The following is a 20,796-nucleotide window of genomic DNA, read 5'->3' as shown; positions in this document are numbered from 1 at the left end:
TTTGCATAAATATCCACGTATAGACAGACCCTTAGCTGTGCTGTTTGGTTTTGACCTGAAACCAGGCAAAATTTGGCAGTTTTGGATTAGTTTCTCTGTGAATTTGTGGGCTCACTTAAACCTGAAACTCAGTGCAGTGAGTTCACGTAAAACAAAACTCAAAAAAGTGAGCTGAACCACCTGAGAATTAAAATCACCAGAATCACACAGTTCTACGCTATGTGACAGACTTGTAATGATAAGTTTATTTGCAGTATATTTTTCAGCCACTAGATGTCTCTATGTGCCTTATACAGTTCCTGGCAGGGTGATGTCCCTGGTAAACAAGACAGACAAATCTGGAACCTGATCTATGTGGAAGCCTGTTTATTTGTAGCTGTTGTTGTTTCTTTTAATAAATGTTTCTTGGTTAAGAAGCTATTTGATTCCCTATATCATAACAAGACTAATATTCGAGACTGAGTTAGTTTAGCTCCTGTTAAACTCATCCAAAGAACGCCAATGTTTAAATAAAAGGTTCAGTGTAATATTTGAGCATTCTGACTGTAAAACCAATATTAAATAATACATCAAATAATATTAAATCATCATAAAAATGCATATGCTTATGGGCTTTGCTGGATTGATCCAGTGCTTGCAGTATTGAGCCCACAGTAATGTAGCACTGACTACTCTGTGCATGAGCAAGCTATTAATCAAAGGGTAATTGGGGACCAAATCTTATACCTCCGGGTGTAAAACGGTCACCTGTAGAGGTCAGAAAAGAACTCGGTGCACTCTCTGCAGTGTTATAAATGGAGTGGGTTCAGAGGAAAAGGGAAACTGGCTTCCTCTGAAGCATCACATTATCAGGCATTGGAGCAGGATACCAGATTAAATGAACCGATGGTTTGATTCAGTATTGCAAATCTCATGTCTCTGCATGTACGTATTAGTGGAACATTAGACCTGTGGAAAGTGAAATGCTTTCTCTTTGCCGCGGCAGGGTCCTTGTTAGTTTGAAGCAATTAAAAACAAAAAATCTTTTCACTTTTACATTGTTTGTAGGCATTCTCAGTCACCGCGATGTCTGGGCACGGATCTTCTATTCACCCTGCTATTTCAGCCCTGAAGCTTTCCCCACAGGGCTACCAATCAGCCATCAGCCAACCTCCACAGGCCAGCTCCAAACAGGACTCCTGGAATAGCCTGGTCTTAGCCGAAAGCCATGGAGACATCATAACTGCATAACCTCTTCCTCCTCCCATGGACTTCGGGCTCACCTGCATGAGATACAAAGACGCCACGTAATAATCGAGCGAAAGCTGTTTGCTTTCTTCCCTCTCTCCTCGAGGGAAATATGGTGGGATTCTGGAAGAACAATTCCATATGGCATTATAAAGACGACTTCCAGGAACAGCTAATACTAAGTAAGCAGAGAAGATCCCGTTTCAGAATAACAGTGGCTGATCTGAAACTTTCCCTTTAAACAAACCAGATTGTAACCACTTTCTATGAAACATCCAGAAACAAAGACAGGACTCATGTGTTTTTTTAAACTTCCGGCTCTGACATCTCGGACAGCGATGGCACGGAGACACTTTCTTCTCACCGTCCATTCATTTCCTGACCAGGTCAGCCCAGGAGAATATGCCATCACCTTGTTATCGCCCAAAGGCAGAGATTTGATGACTTTCCATTCAGCAAAGCCGGCTCCAGGACAATTTGTTGCATAGACTTAATCTGACACAACTTTGTCTGCTTTCGTGGATTTTAATACCGTGATTCAGTTTAAGAAGAAAGAAGAACTCAGCTCGCACATCTACCAAATCCTCCAAAGCTTTGTTTTCATGTTACCAAGGAGTCAGAGAACTGAACCATTGTACTTATTTAACAGGAACGATTTTATCTTTCCCAATTATGGGATCGTGTTTCCAAAAGGCTGAGCCTGGAGAAGGTCTCGCAGCCAGACCTGACGCTTCAGTGAAAGTCTTTGCGAGTTACGGAGGAAAAGACCCAGAGTGTTTATGAAAAACATGGCGGAAAATGTTGGGTTCTGCCCTTTGAGATAGCGAGGAGCCTGGCTCGAGGATCCCTAGAGCAGGGGAACACTGCGATTGCCACCGTAACATGGTGCTGCAATTGTGTATGACCCTGTGGCCTATCACAGTTAATTATTTTACATTCTTTCTGATGTTTTCCGTTGCCATTGATAAATCTGATTTTCCTTTTTTCCAAGGCAGTATCTGCCTTTTTACCCCAAATGCAGACCTGTGTCCCTCCCCCATGTCCAATCAAAGCCAATTAGCAATTCAGCTTTCCTAAAGGCATCACCATGGGCAGAAAGCTGCTTTGTGATCATACACTGTGTAACTGAACATCACAGGCAGGGGAAAATCTCGTTGCCAGCTACGCATGAGCACACAGCTGTGATGTCCATGGGACAAGCTTAATTACATGTATTTTTTAAATATGAAGAGACTAGTGTTGTCTCCCCACAAGGCCCAGAAGAGTGGCTGCCCCATGGAGAGCCAGCCCTATTTGTCTAGGCAGAGAACTTCTTTGGGGCCTCTTGATCAACCAAACAGGTCCCCCATCTCCTTCTCTACCCCTCAGCTCTCAGGCACCCATCTCTCCTCTCGTCTGCCCAGCCTTTCTCTCTGTCCTCCTTAGAGTCAAAACTCGACTATGTAAAGCACTAAAAGATAATATATGGGGGGGGGAGAGAGATTGTGCCCCCCCAGATCCATATACAAAGGGGTCCTCGGTGTATGAGTCTCTCCTGAACAGATGGGGTGAAGGAGGCCCCTAAGTTGTCGCCATGGCAACATTCCCCATCTCCCTCCAATCCTGAAAAGGCCTCTCTGTAGGTTTGAAGGCAACACCAGGGTGAGTGGGTGGGAACGCAATGACCAGAGATGGGGCTATGGACAGACAAAGGGCTGTTTTGTCTCTCCACTGCAACTTCGCTGGCTGGTGTGATGCCCCTTTAAGGGGGTGTTCCTGGGGCAGGCGCAGCTGGGGAGATGCTAATGGAGCTGCGCTGACAGGGACTGGGAGCGAGGGATGCAGCGTTGCAGTGGAAACGTGGACCCTTCCAGTTCTCCTGGGATCTGAATAGACCCTTGGAGATCCACACGGTTTCTGGATGGGTTCCACAGCTGATTGCAGGTGGGTGGTAACTGCACCCCCTGGTGGCGGAACAATGTGGCAGGAGATCTTTGTGGTGTTTTTCTCAACATGAGACACCTCCCATGGGATATCCTGCAGTAGGGGGGGCATGATCCAGACAATAATAAGGAACAGTCTTGCACAGGGCCCATGGGAATGGATTCCATGACCTGCTAGGTCTTTTCCATCTCTAACTTCTAAGATTCCCAGAGTCTCTATCTCCATCACCCCTCATCCTCTTACCTTGGAAGGACCGGTGTCAAGGTTGGTCTTATTAACATCTTCATTAATGGTCTAGAAGAGGCAGTACCTGAGGTATTAATAAAATCTGCAGATGATACTAAATGATCTACAGATCATAGTAAGTTACGAATGGAAGTGAGGGCAGAAAAACAATACAGACGGTCCTAGGCCTAATTAAATATATGGGAGTTTTTCTGTTGACTTCAGTGAGGTTTGAATCAGGCCCGTAGCGAGGTTAAAAATATGGTCAGAAAGGAATAACAGGGCATTCAGGCTGGAAAAATACAAGCTCATACACCTTGGTGGGGGAAATAACACAAAAGACAATGTGATTTTGAGATGACTGCACAGAGGCAGCAAATAGCTGACAGCATCTCCCTGAGCATGGGTGTGGTTCTTCTGGGTGTGGTTCTCCTTCCTTCACTGGATCCTTCAGCCAGCCTGCTCCCTGAGTAACAGCACCTCTTTAAATCTGGTGAACTCACTGTCCACCTGTGCCTGAAACTGCCCAGTATATTCCTTTCCCTTAGAGAGATACATGCTCACACAAACACACCTTGAACTTGACCTAAAGTAATGCCAACCTCCGGGGACATTTAAAAGTAGGTTGGGCAAAACACTAGTAAATGTAGAAATTCAAGTATCGTACCTTGATGGGGAGCAGGGCCCGGCTAGATGGTCGTCTAGCCGCTTGCCATCTCTGGAATCTAGGACCCACGGGCGGCTCCAGGCACCAGCACACCAAGCGCGTGCCTGGGGCGGCAAGCCATGGGGGGCACTCTGCCGGTCGCCACGAGGGCGGCAGGCAGGTTGCCTTCGGCGGCATGCCTGCGGAGGGTCCGCTGGTCCCGCGGCTTCGGCGGACATCCCGCAGGCGTGCCGCCAAATCCGCGGGACCGGGGACCTCCCACAGGCAAGCCGCCGAAGGCAGCCTGCCTGCCGTGCTTGGGGCAGCAAAATACCTAGAGCCGCCCCTGCTAGGACCCAAAGCAAACACAATGTTCCTTTCTCTCTGTGAGTCCATCCAGTGGTTTGCCCCTGCCCGTCCTTCTGGTCTGGGGGGAGATTTTGGAGCTAGGGCTCTTCTGGAAAAGCAATGCGTGAGGGGTTTTTTGAGGGTCTTTGCACCAAGAGACGTAGGCACCTGTGAAGCAGGGAGCTTTGGGGGCATGAGGAGAGCAGTTTTGCTACATTAGGCAGAAAAGTGAATTGTTTCAATATTCTTCATGTATCCTTGGTTCTCTCCGTTGTACACAGCAGAAATACAGATGAATCGAGAGCTTCTTGTTCTACTGCTCTTTTAAATCATCCAACGCTGCTCTCAGATGTTTTAGATCCAAAGCCCTAGACTAATTCCCACCCAATAGCGTTGTTATTAATCAAGTTTATGATGGTAGTGCCTAGGGATCCACCGGGAACGGGGCCTCACTGTGCTAGGCGCTGCATAAACCCAGAGTAGCAGACAGTCCCTGTCCCAAAGAGCTCACAATCTAAATAGCTGTTAGACATTAGCTAGAGACTAAGCTAATTATTATTCTTATTTATTATTTGTATTATTTTAGCTCCTCGGAGCCCCAGTCATGGACAAGGACCTGGTTGTGCTAGGTCCTCTACAAACACAGGATGGGAAATCGACCTATTAATTTAAACGCAAAGCTTCCAAGCAATTAGTCTGCCAAGGCCAGCGGTGGGCTGAATGTCAGCTGCAAGACCTAGGACCATGTACAGATCCTTCTGCAGGTCAGAGCCAGTTTAGCAGGGGGTGATGTTGAGAAAGGCAATCATATTTATTAGGCTGATGAATCCTAGAAATGGGGGAGATCTGAGAAACCTCCTAAGAGGTGTTATGAAGTGATGAGGTCAGAGCGCAACAGCCTTTCGGGGGGTTGGTACAGCCCATTGTAAAGTGAGAGTCCATTTATAAATGGGGGGGGGTGTATTTCAGCCACTCCCTTCTTTAGTTTGGAGGGGAGGGGCTTGGATCCAGGGTTGGGGGGAGGGGGAAATTTGTTTCTTTTGGTTTTGGTTCTGGCCTATCTCTAATTACAATAAGATGAGCAGGTTACTGAAAGCTTATAAAGCCAAGATTATTTATTATCTGTATTACAATATGACCAGTGGCCTCAATCAGGGCCCCATTGTGTTAGGTGCTGTGCAAAAACAGAGCACCCCGTCCTGCCCTAAAGAGCTTAAAATGGAAGGCCCCGATCTTTCAAACACATAAGCACGTGCATAAATTCACTCATGCGAGTAGCCCCATAAAAATCAATGAGGTTCCTCACATGAGTAAATTTATATATGTACTTTAAAGGTTTGCAGGATCAGGGTCTACGCTGCAAATACCAGTAAACTCAGACCTCTGCTATGGGCCCTTTGGCAATATAGGGGCATGCGGAGACGGTATCCATGGTGGATACTGGTGGGTTAGAAAGGTCATTTACCAGTACTAATTGTCTTTCCTCTTTGTGAAAGTGCAATATCTTTAATCACTGATGCATTTTTTGATCAGAAAAGATCTGTATTTCGATTGCAGTCTTACTGGCTGATTGGAACGTCTCTGATCAGGAAGCGTTAAGGAATTTTGAAGGGGAGTTGTAATGCTGATCAAGAATTCTTAATGTAACTCTGAAGCTGTGACTATGTTGTGGGTTTTTTTGTTTTTCTTCTTCCTTTTGTAAAGTTTGATGCTTCCCAAACTCATCGGGAAGGTCCCATGAAAACAGACACTTATTTGTAAGGGGGGAAAAAATGAACAAGCTGTAATTATTTAAAGATGTAAAAATATATATATTATGAATTAGTATGGCTACCAATCCACATAACTTCTCCACCTTTCGAACTAATGGAAATAAAACAATGGTAATAAAAATTATAATAATAAACCTTCTTTCTTATGGGAATTTGCACGCTGAGTTCTTGTAATGAATTGATTGGAAATATATATGTGTACAGATGATGTAGAGTGTCAGTGACCTAGTGACTTGAGCCTGGCATGTCTTGTGAAAAATAATAGCGTGTAATCATGTAAGACTGCAACATAATGCATGTGTACAAGGGGGCTGAATTATGGTTCTGACATTTCCGAACTGTTGAGTGTTTGACTTTGCAACCTTAATGGTCTTTCAAGTTTTTCTTAGTATACTATTGATTTAGTTTAGGCTGACCAGGAACTGCTTTAAATTAAACTTGAAATAAATGACTTTTAAACCAAAGGATTTAACAAGGCTGCACACGTGTTTGAGCACCTGAGCAGTTCCTGGGAACTCAATGGGCTACTCACATGCCCAAAGTGAAGCCTCTGTGTGAGTCTTTGTAGGATCGGGGCCTTTTAGTCTGCTGCCAAGTATCAGAACGGTACAAATAAACAACGAGGAGTCCGGTGGCACCTTAAAGACTAACAGATAAATCTGTTGTTTTTATTCTGGTGACACCAGGCCTGTGTAACCCCCAGCTTTTGGCTGGAGGCACAAGTTTCCAAACCTGTACTCTCCCCAGCTGAGCCTCAGGATTGTGGTCAGCTGCTGCGGTGGGTGTGGCCAGTGTGTGAAATCCCACCCTTCCTTCACCACCCAGCCAATCAAGCTGCCTCTCTACATTTAGCTCCTCCCCTCTCCAATGAAAGAGCCCCTGATGGGCTGGAGTCGGGGGCAGTGGTGAGCAGCAGGCAGGGAGAAGAAGTTGTGATACTGCAGCTGCTGAGCAAGGAGCCCAAACCAGTCTCTGAGGCACAGAGGAGGGCTCGGGGTAGGGAGAAGGAAGAGGAAGGGAACTGATGGGATGAGGAAGCTGGGGGAAGAGGAGGAGGGGGGCTCGGAGAGGATGAGGCAAGGGGAGTATGGGCTGAGGGGGCTGGGAGAAGGTGGGGGAGGAGGAAGACTAAAGAACTGCTGGGGGTGAAGAATTGGGTGGAGTATGAGGATAGGTTGGAAGATAATGGAGGAGCAGGACGGGATTGGGGTGGGAGGGGGATGAAGAAGATGAGAGAGGAGGACAGGGGAGAACAGAAGAGACCAGGACAAGGACTAATAGACTGGGACACAATTGGGAGTTGATGGGCTGGGTGTGGATCAGAAGGGAGGGCCTGGGATGGGGATGGGAGGAGGGAGGTGAGTCCCACACTGGGGAAGGAGAAGGAGAGATGGAGACGGGGGAGAGGTGATAGTATATGGGGGTGGACTAATTTGTGTGTTCCAGAGGGGTGATGGATTGAGGGGATTGTGCAGTAGGGTGCCCACTTGGGAGCTGGAAATTTGCATATGCTTTTTGTAGGGCCAGCATAGGCTGGTCTGACACACGATTGCCCTGAAAGGGCCGGATCCTCTGATGCACCCAGGAACACATTTGTAAAGGTATTTAGGTGCCTAGTGGGATTTTCCAAAGCATCTAAGTGCCAAAAACTCATTGATTTCAATGAGGGATAGGTGCCTAGATGCTTTAGAAAACCCCACTGTTTCATGCAGGACCAAGAGGGACATGCAGGTAACATCTGTTTTGCCATCTTTTAAACGAGGCTAATGGTATTGATTTCCTTTGTAAAGCATCTACTGATGAAACACCCAGTACAAGAACCAGGTATTATTACATTATTACCTGGACCGTTAGCTTTTCCCTTGTTTCTCCCCAGTGTTGTATTGCTCTCCTTGGAAGCACAATGGATTGAAACCAAAATGAATGCTAATGCATTGGTGCAGACTCGACACTAGAGGGCACCCTCCGCTCTCCGAGAGCTAACGCTGTGCTTCATGTCAAACCCAACCTCAGCAACAGATTGAGAGGCACATCTGATCTTCTGCGTCGTGGGGCACCCTCATCTCTCATTGACGTCACAAGGTTGGGCCCTCGGCGATCCTCTGAGTGACAGAAGTAGGGGCAGTTTGCATGGCGCAGCTCTGCAAACTAGGCCGTGTGTTTGCTTCCTTGCTGTCACTGTCGAGATGGGCTACATGGTCCACCCTTCTCATGCCAATGGATTTGAAGAGGGAAACACGGACGAGTTGAGGATGGAGGACTGGATGGCTCCAGGGGACCGGGCATGGTGTATAGGACACCTCACTTCTAGTTCCCTGGTGTGAATGTATTGCCCGAAAGCTGTGACTGCTAAATGGCTGGTGTCTCAGTGCAGTTCTTAAGTATCCACTTCACAAAAAAATACCACCCCAGCCAGCAACCAAATTCCCGGAACTGAACATGCCCGAACTCTGGGGAGTCAGAGAGTTTGAGGCCAGAATGGACCACTTGATCATCTCATGTGACCTCCTGTCTGCAGGGCCGTCGAGAGCGGGTTCAAGCCCCAGTGAAAAAAATGTTTCGCCCCCCCAGCAAGGGCGGACCAGCTAAACAGGGCTGGCCCTGCCTGTCTGTCAGAGCAACAACTGAAATGAGACCCACAGCAGACGAGACTACTATGTGCCACAGGAAGAAAACAGGAGGAACCAAGGTACACCAGTGTCCGAGGACCCTGCAGTGGCAGGGAGATGATTAAAATATACTCAGATAATGCTGGCAAGTGACCTGCACCTATTAGCTGCAGAGGAAGGCAAAAAAACCCCACAAGGTTACTGCCAATCTGAGCTGGGGAAAAATTCCTAACCCCCCATTTTGTGATCAGTTACAGACTGAGCATGTGAGGAAGAACCAGCTAGCCAAGCACCTGAGCGTGAATGCTCAGTGCCACCTCAGAGTCCTGGCCCTTCCTGCTGAATCTCCAGCTGTGGCCAGTCCTGATGCTTCAGAGGAAGGCAATTTTTAAAAAAACATAACCCAGAATACATTGAGGGGAAGGTGCTAATCCCTTCCTGACCCCTGAAGGTGGCCAGCTGAAACCCTGAAGCATGAGCATTTAGAAACATGAAATATAAACCAGAAGTGACCCCCCAGGCTGCCGAGCCCTGCCCAAGCAAGCAACCCTATCATGCAATCACTCTCATAAATTTCCAGAACCTCACCTTTCTGATATTTAGAAACCGTCTTTTAATTTCCAACCTGAATTTATTCATGGCCAGTTTATAGCCATTTGTTCTTGTGCCAACATTGTCCTTTAATGTATTTCCAGAGCGCTGTCATATCCTCTCATAAGACAGGTTCTCTGTTCCCTGATCATTTCAGAAGCCCTTCTCTGCACCTGTTCCAGGTTAAATTCATCTTTCTTAGCTTCTGATCCAGAGCCAAACTTTATGACTGGCTTCAATTCTATAACTGGCTGAACCAAAACCACAAAGTGCAAGACCCCCCCAAATCTGGGAGAGAGTCAGACCCAAACCCTGCAATTTGAGGACTAGTTAAAAAAATAACTAGATAAGTTCATGGAGGATAGGTCCATCAATGGCTATTATCCAGGATAGGCAGGGATGGTGTTGAGACCTGTGACCCATCGAAATGTTTCCAGGTTTTGTTTTTTTTTCTTTAAAGGGACACTGCCATTTACATCTGAAATTGGCCTTTAGTGTATCTATGTATTTACTTTGTGCATTTGGCAGCAAATGTCCCCTGCTCAGATCCACTAAGTGGTGACCAGGCATTTGTGCTGGCCTTGTGCACAGAACAGAATGTCCTCGTTATAAATCTATCACCCGGCATTATTGTCCAGGTGGGTGTTATCCCCCATTTGACAGTCAGGTCTGCTTTGTGAGTTGAGTTAGACTCTCTGTCAAGAGCTGGGACTGTATCGCAGTTACATGCTATGCCAATTTGGCAACCTGTCCGTACAGATTATGAATTCTGGGTGAGATTATCAACTCTATGTTCTTTACCAGGCTGCACACTCCATTTTGAACGCGGAGGCTTTTGCATTCTCTAGTGTCTGGTCACCCGGGGAAGTTGGGCTGAAATTCCAAAGACTGGGAAGAAAAGAATAATGAGGGTCGTTGATGTTAAGTGCTCTTCTATTGAAAGGGAACAGGTCGACAGTATCGACTGGCTTCCAGCCAGAATTGATCTAGCAAGGGGGAGGTCATCCTGGCAACAAAGTCAGGAGTTTCTGGTCACCTGGGGTGGCCAAGCAGGACATCACCTGACAGAGGAGCTAAAAGTTCTAAATAGGGAAGAGCTGGGGCCTTTATCAGCCATTTTGTCTGCAGCTGCTGATTATTTTGTATGATCTGTAATCTCTTGTGTTTATGACTAAAAGGGCAATTGGGTTAGACTCTGGGCAACGTGTCTCTGTGGGTGTTGGCTCAGAGAGGCACGTGTGTAACGAGAGAGCTCGCATCTGGTGGGGCAAGACAGGATAGTCCAAGTCTGATTTGTCTGTTTCACTTCACTTAAAAACGACAACTTCACCCTCATTGTATACACACATGACGTTACTGTATAATATCATCCACAGCTAGGCAAATATCTAGATGAGCTGATGTTGAGAACCACTGCGCTAAGGCACCCAGAGACGGGGTCCATGCTGCTGCTGATGATGATTTTTACAGTTTGAATGCCCGCCTTGACTGGACATGTCAGACTCTGGCATGTGATTTATTTGGTCGGTTACAAGACAAAGTGATCTGGTTTGAATATTGTTTTCAAAATGCTACAGCAATTATCTGACTACCCAGCACTGCACAGTTCTTCCACTGCACGCCATGTCCATTAGCACAGATCCTAGCCTGGAGATTTCCTCAGTGGTGTGTGCATGCAAACAAATTATTTTCAATATTGGACATTGGCAGGGTGCAAGAGTCAGCTAGACAAAGGTGTTTAGGTACCTAACTGCCTCTTAGGCACCTACAGCCAATATTTAGGTGCCGGTATTCACCCACGAAAGCTCATGCTGCAGAACGTCTGTTAGTCTATAAGGTGCCACAGGATTCTTTGTTGCTTTTACATTCTCAAAACCACCGCCCAATCCCATAGTGCCTCAGTTTCCACCAACGGGCATGTACAGATCAGCAGGCTTCTCAAACCAGATGTTCCACCACCACCACTTACCAGCGGGGCCCTTTCCCATAGGCTTCCCAGAGCACACCTAAGCCCAGACAGTAGGGGTGGGATTGCGTTCAAATCCTTCTTCTTCTTGTTTACATCTGCAGATGCAGCATAGGGGAGTTTGTGCCATCCCTGCCTGTATTGCGAGCTCTCTGAGGTACTTATCTGTCTTCCATTCCTGTAGTCTAAGGGAGGAGAGGTCATCAGTCCAACCCCTGCTCAAAGCAGGACCAATCCCAATTAAATCATCCCAGCCAGGTCATTCTTCTCTTCTGCAGACTAAACAATCACAGTTCCCTCAGCCTCTCCTCATAAGTCATATGCTCCAACCCCCTAATCATTTTTGTTGCCCTCCGCTGGACTCTTTCCAATTTTTACACATCCTTCTTGTAGTGTGGGGCCCAAAACTGGACACACAACTCCAGATGAAACCTCACCAATGTCTAATAGAGGGGAATGATCATGTCCCTTGATCTACTGGCAATGCCCCTACTTATACAGCCCAAAATGCCATTAGCCTTCTTGACAACAATGGCACACTGTTGACTCATATCCAGCTTCTCGTCCACTGTAACCCCAGGTCCTTTTCTGCAGAACTGCTGCCTAGCCACTCGGTCCCTAGTCTGTAGCTGTACATGGGATTATTTCATCCTAAGTGCAGGACTCTGCACTTGTCCTTGTTGAACCTCATCAGATTTTTTTTGGCCCAATCCTCTAATTTGTCTAGGTGCCTCTGTATCCTATCCCTACCCTCCAGGGTATCTACCACTCCTCCCAGTTTAGTGTCATCTGCAAACTTGTCGAGGGTGCAATCCACGCCATCCTCCAGATCATTAATGAAGATATTGAACAAAACCGGCCCCAGGACTGACCCTTGGGGCACTCCACTTGATATCGGCTGCCAACTAGACATGGAGCCATTGATCACTAGTGAAGGCAAGGCACGGCACAGAAGTGAGAAGTGAGGCACAGAAAGGCAAAAAGTGCCTTGCCCGAAGTCACCCAATGTTTGTGGCAGTGCAGGCCTGCTGAGACCCAGGCTAGCACCCTAATCATTGCTCCATCCCCCTTCCCTCCCACCACGCTCTCCTGGGGGACATCTCCTGCTTCAGTAGCTCTCAGGCTGGCCCCTTTTAACACAATAACTTGCGGCTTTGCCTTGGAAAAAAGCCGCCTCAGCTAGAATTGGAGAGAGACCTCAGCCCCCCTGTGCTAGACTGGCCCACAGCACGGGAGGGCGATTGGTGACCTAACTCCAGTCACAAATATATCCATGATCAGCTCAGCAAGTCCGCCATGTTCTTGCTCTTCACAACAGAGATAATAAATGGAACAGCCTCATAACTGCTGATAACCCCCGGGACAGACACATTCTGCTGTTGCACCTAGAAGCCTCAATCCTGGGCCACGCCCCTGCTGTGGAACATGGAACAAAAGGCCAGTCCCTGCCCCAACGGGCTTGCCATCTAAGCTGCTCGTTCCCCACGGGTAGAAACGCTGACTTGGCACCACAAAGTAACTGAGCCCAGGACACTGAACTGTGTGTCCCCAATGCTCATGATTTTTTATGAGTGACGGGATTTGGGCCAGGCTGGAGTTGGGCTGGGGATGACCCAGAGGCTCCGGCCCCTGATCATATTTATTCAGCCCTGCTTGTCAGAAAACCATCTCCGATTGGCTGCTTTCCCCATTGCCCCACCTCCCGGGGCAGAACCAATCAGAGCTGCTGCAGTCAGAGCTCTCTCCTCTGCCTCCACCCCACCCCCACACTCCCACGTCTTAGCATCTAAAGAGCTCATTTGCTCTGCGCTGCTTTCTGCCCCCTCTGCCCCACTCCCCCAGGAGCAATGAGGATTGCTCCTCCGCTTCTCCTGGTTACAACACCCAATCTGGGATGGGGCAGATGGGTCCCCTCAGTCCCTCCCCACCTGGGGGCGTGGGGTGAAGAGGGGGAGCAGAAGTTGGGGGGGGCGGGGGCTGAACTGCAGAAGAAGTGGTGCTGTGAGCTGGGCCATGAGGAGTCTGTTCCTGTACAGCAGATCGCAGGGGAGCCCACCGAGAGCGCGATTCCTGCCGCCACTGACTCCTGGGCTGGGTGAGTAAGGCCTGGTCTGGGGAAGGGGGTCGAACTAAGGTACGCGACTTCAGCTACGCGAATAGCGTAGCTGAAGTCGAACTACCTTAGTTCGAACTGCCTACCTGTCCAGACGCCGCGGGATCGAAGTCCGCGGCTCCCCCGTCGACTCCGCCACCGCCGTTCGCGGTGGTGGAGTTCCGGAGTCGACGGGAGCGCGTTCGGAGTTCGAACTATCGCGTCTAGATTAGACGCGATTGTTCAAACTCCGAGAAGTCGAACTCACCGCGTCGACCCGGCGGGTAAGTATAGACCTACCCTAAGAGAGCAGGGAGCTCAGGGAGACCTGGGGGTGCCAACAGGGAGCGGAACGGGGTCCCTGCTGGGTATGGGGCAGAGACCAGCATTTGCCCCTCCCAAGAAATATCTGAATTGGCACCACTGTCCGTAGGGCAGCAGACCTCACGGGCTGGGGGAGTGAATTGATGGGGGACAGAGGGCTGAGCAGGATGAAGGGATGGGGTGCCGAATGGGTGGAAGCTGGGGGCTGAGCTGATGCAGGGGCAGAATTCATTGCTGGGCAGGCGGTGGGCAGCTGTGGGCGTGTTAGCTCCTTCAAGAGGGCCGAAATCACTCAATAGATTTCGGAGATCGGGCAACACGGCCAAACCTCCATACAAACGCATGTTGTGAGGGGAAGACTCGCGGTAGCTGAGCTCTGGAGGCTGGTCACCATGTGAAGTGACAGCCTGTAACAGGGTGACGTTTGCCAAGGAGGAGCAGCAAGGGGTCAGCTCCCTTAGGGTGGGCTGTGCCGTACCAACACCCAGCTGAACACCAGCCTGCGGGGGGTTTTGACAAAGAACGCTGGCTCTTTTAGACAGAAGGGGAGGCTGAGGACTTAGGCACAGGCCCCTGCATGCTGAGCAGAGCTGCAGGCTGTTTGCTAGCCAGGGCATAGAATCGTAGAGGATTAGGGTTGGAAGGGACCTCAGGAGGTCATCTAGTCCAACCCCCTGCTCAAAGCAGAACCAACCCCAACTAAATCATCCCAGTCAGGGCTTTGTCAAGCCGGGTCTTAAAATTCTCTAAGGATGGAGATTCCACCACCTCCCTAGGTAACCCATTCCAGTGCTTCACCACCCTCCTAGTGAAATAGTGTTTCCTAATATCCAACCTAGGCCTCCCCCGCTGCAACTTGAGCTCATTGCGTGGGTAGCCTCTTGGAGTCTGCCCCATGTCGTAGCATTGCAGCATTACGCTGCCTTGGCGCAAAGCCAAGAGACTTGTAGCGACCTCAGCTGTTTAATGCAGTCTTGCAATTGCCTCTGCCATAAGGAACTTGCTCTTGCTACACTAGGAGCCTGGTGCACACCTGGAAATCAACGAGCGGCTGCTGCTGAAAGCATCAGCGCCGAGTGGGCAGCAGCTTGCTTTTGGGAAAGGTTTACGGGGGGAAAAGTTGCTTCCTATAGCAACAGCACTGACTATTTCCTCTGCTTCTCCAAGCAAAGCGCCATGGGGGTCTCCTTGGCAGGGCGCTACTCGGCTATGTGCTAGTGAAGAGCCGGAGGCTCAGCCAAGGCAGGCACCGTGCAGCTGTCCATGTTAATGACAGACACCAGGTGTCACGACAGCAGAAGCACGGGCCTTGCTACTCTAAAAACCTTCAGCTCTGTTCAGAAAGGTGCAGCTTTCGCCCTCCAGCCACACGGCTCCATTAGCTGCACTAGCTGCAAAGCCAATAGCTGAAAGGTGAAGCGGGTGGTTAGCGTTGGGTACAAAGGCCCATTTACTGAAGACAGCAAAGTTGGTGGGCCTCATCTTAGATTTTTCCTCTTGCCAGACCTACTGGTTTTGCAAGCACTGGGGCTGGGCCCTGTTAGACGAGCGGTCGATGCTTGCCTCGGATCAGCCTGCGATGTCAACCAGCACTGAAGTCCTGTTTACGATCACATCCGTGGATGCTCCTCTCCAGTCTGGAGACAGACATCAATTTTTTCTAGTGAAGGCTCCACCAGTTGTTGCTGAGATTCACAAGACTGGTGTAAGTGGGAATGATTCCAGCATAGTTGAAACCAGGCTCTAAATCTTCAGGCTGAAGAGCTTCCATTGTTACCTCCAGCGGGGGCACTTACCCGAGATGGTTTGCAGCAGCTGAAAGGAACCCGCAACTAGCCCAGGTAATGATATTCACTGTGGACTAGTTCATCAGCTGAACAGCCAGAGTCCTGAAGGCCATAGTCTGAAGGGGTCCAGAGCAGTGGTGTAGTGAGTATCTTTGCTGAGAATCAAGGAGAATCAAGTAGTAGGTTTTCTCCATGTAGAATGAGAGTTTAACCCTGTGCCCCAGTCAACGGGTTGTATGCGGAATACCCAGATGATTGGTCTTCAATGCACCTCTTGCCTGCATGGACAATGAACAGGTCTTGGATGAGAGGAATGTCCTGTCAGACACAGAAAATGGTGGCATCTAAATCAGGGCCACCTCACTGGCAAATGGTTTCGAAAGTCATACTTCAAAGAGAGTTTTCAGTGTTTGAGAGAAGAGCTACATAGAGAACATAGACTGCTACCGTGCAAGCGCCCTCATCCCTGAACGCCTCGACGGGCACAGTTCAACCAACTGGTGTTTTCCTCAGAGCCAGTGGGAGGAGCGCAGGTGTGCCTCCTGGCCATATTGTTAGCATGCGGTGGGGGTGGGGCAAGTACACGGGAGGGACCAGAGGGAGGAAGATGGCGCAACCTTCCCCTTGTTCTCTCTGATTTGGGAAGGTTTGCCTCAGCTGAGGCTGCAACTCAAGGCCTTGCTCTTTGGCTCCGCTGCAGCTCCTCTGGAAGATTTTCCGTGCCCCACTCCAGACTGCCCAGAGTGCAGAGCAATGCACCCAGGAGAGGCTCAAGGTATTTTGCTACCCCAAGCACAGCAGGCAGGCTGCCTTCGGTGGCTTGCCTGCGGGAGGTCCCCGGTCCCGCGGATTCGGCGGCACGCCTGCGGGAGGTCTGCCGAAGCTGCGGGACCAGCGGACCCTCCGCAGGCATGCCGCCGAAGGCAACCTGCCTGCCGCCCTCGCGGCGACCGGCAGAGCGCCCCCCGTGGCTTGCCGCCCCAGGCACGCGCTTGGTGTGCTGGTACCTGGAGCCGCCCCTGAATGCACCTCCTCCATCAGTAGAGCCTAGACCCAGGGAGATCCTACAGGAAGGCAGAAGAGACCCTCCCTGCATGGCTCTAGAGGAAAAAAACATGGGTGAGTCTAGAGCCACTTTTTAAATCCTCAGACATCTGTTTGCTAACTTTTTACTCACCATCAGGACGGCAGTATTCAAACTGGATTTCCTAGATTTCGGAAGAAAGGGCACACGCCCTTCAGCCTACAAATATTTTAAACTGTAGGGCGTGATCTCACCTGCAAGCAATATGCAAATTTTGATTCTAGGAGCTCTAATATTTAAGGCTAGCATGCCTGGGACAGGGTCTTGCCTTCACCAAATGCTACATGTCAAGAGCCATTCCATTCAGCTGATAATATTTAATAAGGCTTTGACTGGCCTAGGAACAGCAGTGAATCCATCAAGCACTACTGGGAGACAGCTTTTGGCACACCGCCATGGCGCTAGATGGGGGCACCAAACATCTATAGGCATCAATTGGTTAACCGGTGACAAGGACCCTGTTGAGGTTGGGAGACCTACCTTGACATCCCAGCTCTGGAAAAAAAACAACAACTATTAGCTAAGGCCCTGTAAATTCTGCATGCTCTACCCTTCCCCTAAAGCAACTGCTTCTGTTCAATATTTTACAGTCATCCAGAATGTATTTCCACCCCCAGAATAAACCAATGTCTGCACAAGTGTGAGAAAAACCAGAAACCATCTCAAGGAATAAACAGAATCAAGTATTTATCTATGATGAGTGTTGTTTACATACCCAAGACTGAACAGATCTGCCCACAGATGTATGTTCAAGGCCCTTGGAGTTTGGTTTACCCCCACTCTACTTTGCTCTAGAAATCATCCTCAGGATCCACACCTCCTATTTCCTGCCATTGCAGGGATGCTGAAGAATTGGTGAACCTTGGTCTTTGCCATCTTTGGGTTTCTATAGACCTCAGAAAGGAAACAGGACTGAGCTTTCAGCGTATGTGAGGTGGGGTCTATACAAAGAGAAGAGTTTCAGTGGGGTTTTCTTCTTTAACTATGAACAAATACCTGATTCTCTCTCCTTGACCAACACCCTGAGCCCCATGCTGCAAAAGGTTATACGCAGGCAACCCCTGAGCCTGATGAAGTCAGTAGGACTCTCCACGTGCCCATGTCTGTTTGCAAGATTTGGGCCTTGAATTATTATGACAGGTGCCAGATGCAGAACCACCCCGATTCAACTGGTGTTTTGGATAAACAAAGGCATAAGTGCATGGGACACACGACTTTCAGAGGACAGGACCACCACTGATCAATATTGTATCTAACTCCATTGTATTAACTCTGTGACTTCTGGATAGCTCTCTCCCTCCTCTGTGCCCACAGGCTACCCCTCCTCTGTCCTGATCCAGCTGTTCAGCCCAACTGCCTAAATCCAATGGCCATCTGCCCTGGTTACATCAGCAAGACGGTGCGATCCGATGGATCATCTGGGGGTAAATGTCATTGTCTCTGCTCTCTGTACAATGGCTATTGTCCATACAAGGGTAATGGGGGCCATATAACTACCTACATAGATCTATCCTCTAACCCCCCATGCCTTGCTCTCAAGGTACTTCTCCATTTCTTCTCCTTAAGCCTGCCAATCCCAATGCCCCTCGAAGTTTGCTTGCACCTGTCAGCCAGAGATCCTGGTCACCAAGAGAATCATGTTCTCCAACAGAGGGAGTGTCTAGAGAGAGGAGAAAGGGGATTGGAAAAAATTGGTGAGCTAGGAATGTGAGGAACAGAGAGGGGGTAATAGTGGAAGAGGAGGGGGAACCTATATATATGCAGCAGAGGTGTTGCTAGCTGGGTCACTTGCTTGGCCTTTGGACCAGAACCTCTGAAATCAGTGGGAGTTGAGGGCGCTCAGCACTCAGCAGGACTGAACCTGTTATGATCACTGCTGTATTTTCATATCACTCTACCAGTCCAGAAACAACATTGCAATCATTGAGACCTGGACTGGAGATTATGCTAGATCAGGGGTTCTCAAACTTCATTGCACATGCGACCCCCTTCTGACAACAAGAATTACTACATGACCCCAGGAGAGGGGACTGAAGCCTGAGCCAGCTGGAGACCTGCTGCCCAAGGTGGGAAGCCAAAGATGTAGCCTGAAGCTTCATCCCTGGGTAGTGGGGCTTAGGCTTCGGGCCCCAGCAAGTCTAACACCAGCCATAGCAACCCCATTAAAATGGGGTCACCACTCACTTTGGGGTCACGACCCACAGTTTGAGAACTGCTGTGTTGAAGTGACCGAGAGGTCCTTTTCCATCACTGATGCCCTGATTCAGCCTTTCAGATGAACTTATCTCCATTGCCACCAGGCTAATGAGAAATCTGCATCACACTGGAGATGAGCATCTTTGTTTATGTCAAGTTTGCTGTCAACATCTGCTGTCATCTGCTCAGAGAAGGTTCTTGAAAGAAGGTGAGATTCAATGAGCTGAATTTGGAACATAAATGTCTTAACCCAGGAGAACCTGCCACTGTCTGGAATGACTAAGAATTCAGAGAGCTTTTGTTTCTAATGAAGCCCGATCAGTGTGACCAACAGAGAGGCATCCCACTTGTCTCAAATAGGAGCAGATTTCCCCACTCAGGGATAGTGAAAGTGCAGTAAGATCCTAAACAAATAATAAAAAATAATAATGACAAGTTTAACCGCTCCATAAAGGCCACATCCCTCCGACGGGGTCAAATTCTGGCCCCACTGAGGACTAATGACCCCATACTCAGTATTTTCTCCCAGCGCAGTTCTGGCACACAGCACCGTCCAGCCATGCCGGCATCTGACCGCTCCTGGCGCAGCTCTGGCGCACAGTGCCGTCCAGCCATGCCGGCTTCTGACTGCTCCCGGCACAGCTCCGACGCACAGCGCCGTCCAGCCGTGCCGGCATCTCACCACTCCCGGCACAGTTCTGGCGCACAGCGTCATCCAGCTGTGCCGGCATCTCACCGCTCCCAGCGCAGTTCTGGCATACGGCGCTGTCCATCCATGCCAGCATCTGACCGCTCCCGGCGCAGTTCTGGCGCAGAGCGCCGTCCAGCCATGCCGGTGTCTGGCCGCTCCCAACGCAGCTCTGGCACACAGCGCCATCCAGTCATGCCAGAGTCTTGCCGCTTCTGGCGTAGTTCTGGCACACTGCGCCTTTCAGCTGATGCCTACGGCCTTGGCCAGGGCTGGCACCTGGGTTTCCAGCATCACAGCTACGATGATGGACACCAGGGCACACCCCTCGGATAGAAAGATCCCTTCCAAGCTGAAGAAGCTGTTCAGCATGGAACAGGTATCCCAGGAAGCCTAGTGCAGTCACAACGGCAGCAGAGTTACAGTGCCGTGCTGGTGCTGACATGCCAAGGGATGACAATGTGTCTCCCAGACTCTGATAATCTAATGGCTCTTCAGCAATTTCCCGTTTCCTGTCGTCTGAGAGGCAAGGTCTGCTCTCGGTTCCCTTTATCCTATTGATTACAAAATGGGCCGAGACCAACCTCATTTCACATGCTGTAAACCACCAGACAATGTCACATGGAAATTTGAACCCTGAAGGTGAAGAATCACTGGCTTAAACTCCATTCTGTGAATTCTGACTAGTCAAAAAGCAAAGTATTCTGGGTATTTTATGTTGTCCCGGGTCCTTTCATCTTCTGAGATTGTGCTTCTCACCCAGACAGGCAGGGCTATAGAAATGCTCAGATCACGTCTCTTTCCCCACTCTGATATCTGCTGCAACAGGAAGGTCTGCAGGGGGCCGGGTCTGGCCTGTGTTCACCAAGACGACAAGTAGCCATACTCTGGCTTAAGTTTAGGGCCTCCCTTTTATCCTCGCCGTGGTATGGTCGTTATAGAAACAAATGCAAGCATGGTTCCCCTGGATCCTCTGCTACAATGCCCTTGCCTCCCACAATCCCCCACCTTGAGATGCCATTGGACCTGCCATTGGACCACTCCCCCAACCCAGAGAATGGGGCAGTTCTAATAATGGGACTGCCTGACAGTGCGTGAGATCTGATCTCACGTATGGAGATTAAGGATTCCATGCTGGGGGGTTCTGCGATAGAGGGGACTGGATTCAGAGACCCAGGATTTCCCCTCCAGTTCTATGTTCCTGACTTCCTAATTGTGATTTCAAAGAAGAAGGTGACTGTGAATTTCTCCTCTAAGTGAGAAGCTGATTGTGTAGTTGCAGACAGGAATAAAGATCTCAGTCCAAGGGTATGTCTAC

General features: G+C 49.3%; 1 protein-coding gene across 5 annotated transcripts in view; it reads left to right on the top strand.

Moving 5' to 3' along the window:
* The window catches only part of GATA4 (GATA binding protein 4), a 54,250-nt gene extending 50,025 nt beyond the window's left edge, over positions 1 to 4,225 (top strand). For all 5 annotated transcript variants that reach the window (XM_039530531.1, XM_039530530.1, XM_039530529.1 and 2 more), the window contains exon 7: positions 1,048 to 4,225. In XM_039530531.1, the coding sequence (XP_039386465.1) occupies positions 1,048 to 1,230 (183 nt within the window). In that variant the 3' untranslated portion in view covers positions 1,231 to 4,225. The remainder of the gene's footprint in view (positions 1 to 1,047) is intronic.
* The last annotated feature ends 16,571 nt before the right edge of the window (positions 4,226 to 20,796 follow it).

Source organism: Mauremys reevesii, linkage group 3 (genome assembly GCF_016161935.1).
Source record: "Mauremys reevesii isolate NIE-2019 linkage group 3, ASM1616193v1, whole genome shotgun sequence".
Taxonomy (NCBI): domain Eukaryota; kingdom Metazoa; phylum Chordata; order Testudines; family Geoemydidae; genus Mauremys; species Mauremys reevesii.
The sequence above is the reverse complement of the archived record's forward strand: the minus strand, read 5'-3'. Positions and strand labels throughout refer to the sequence as shown.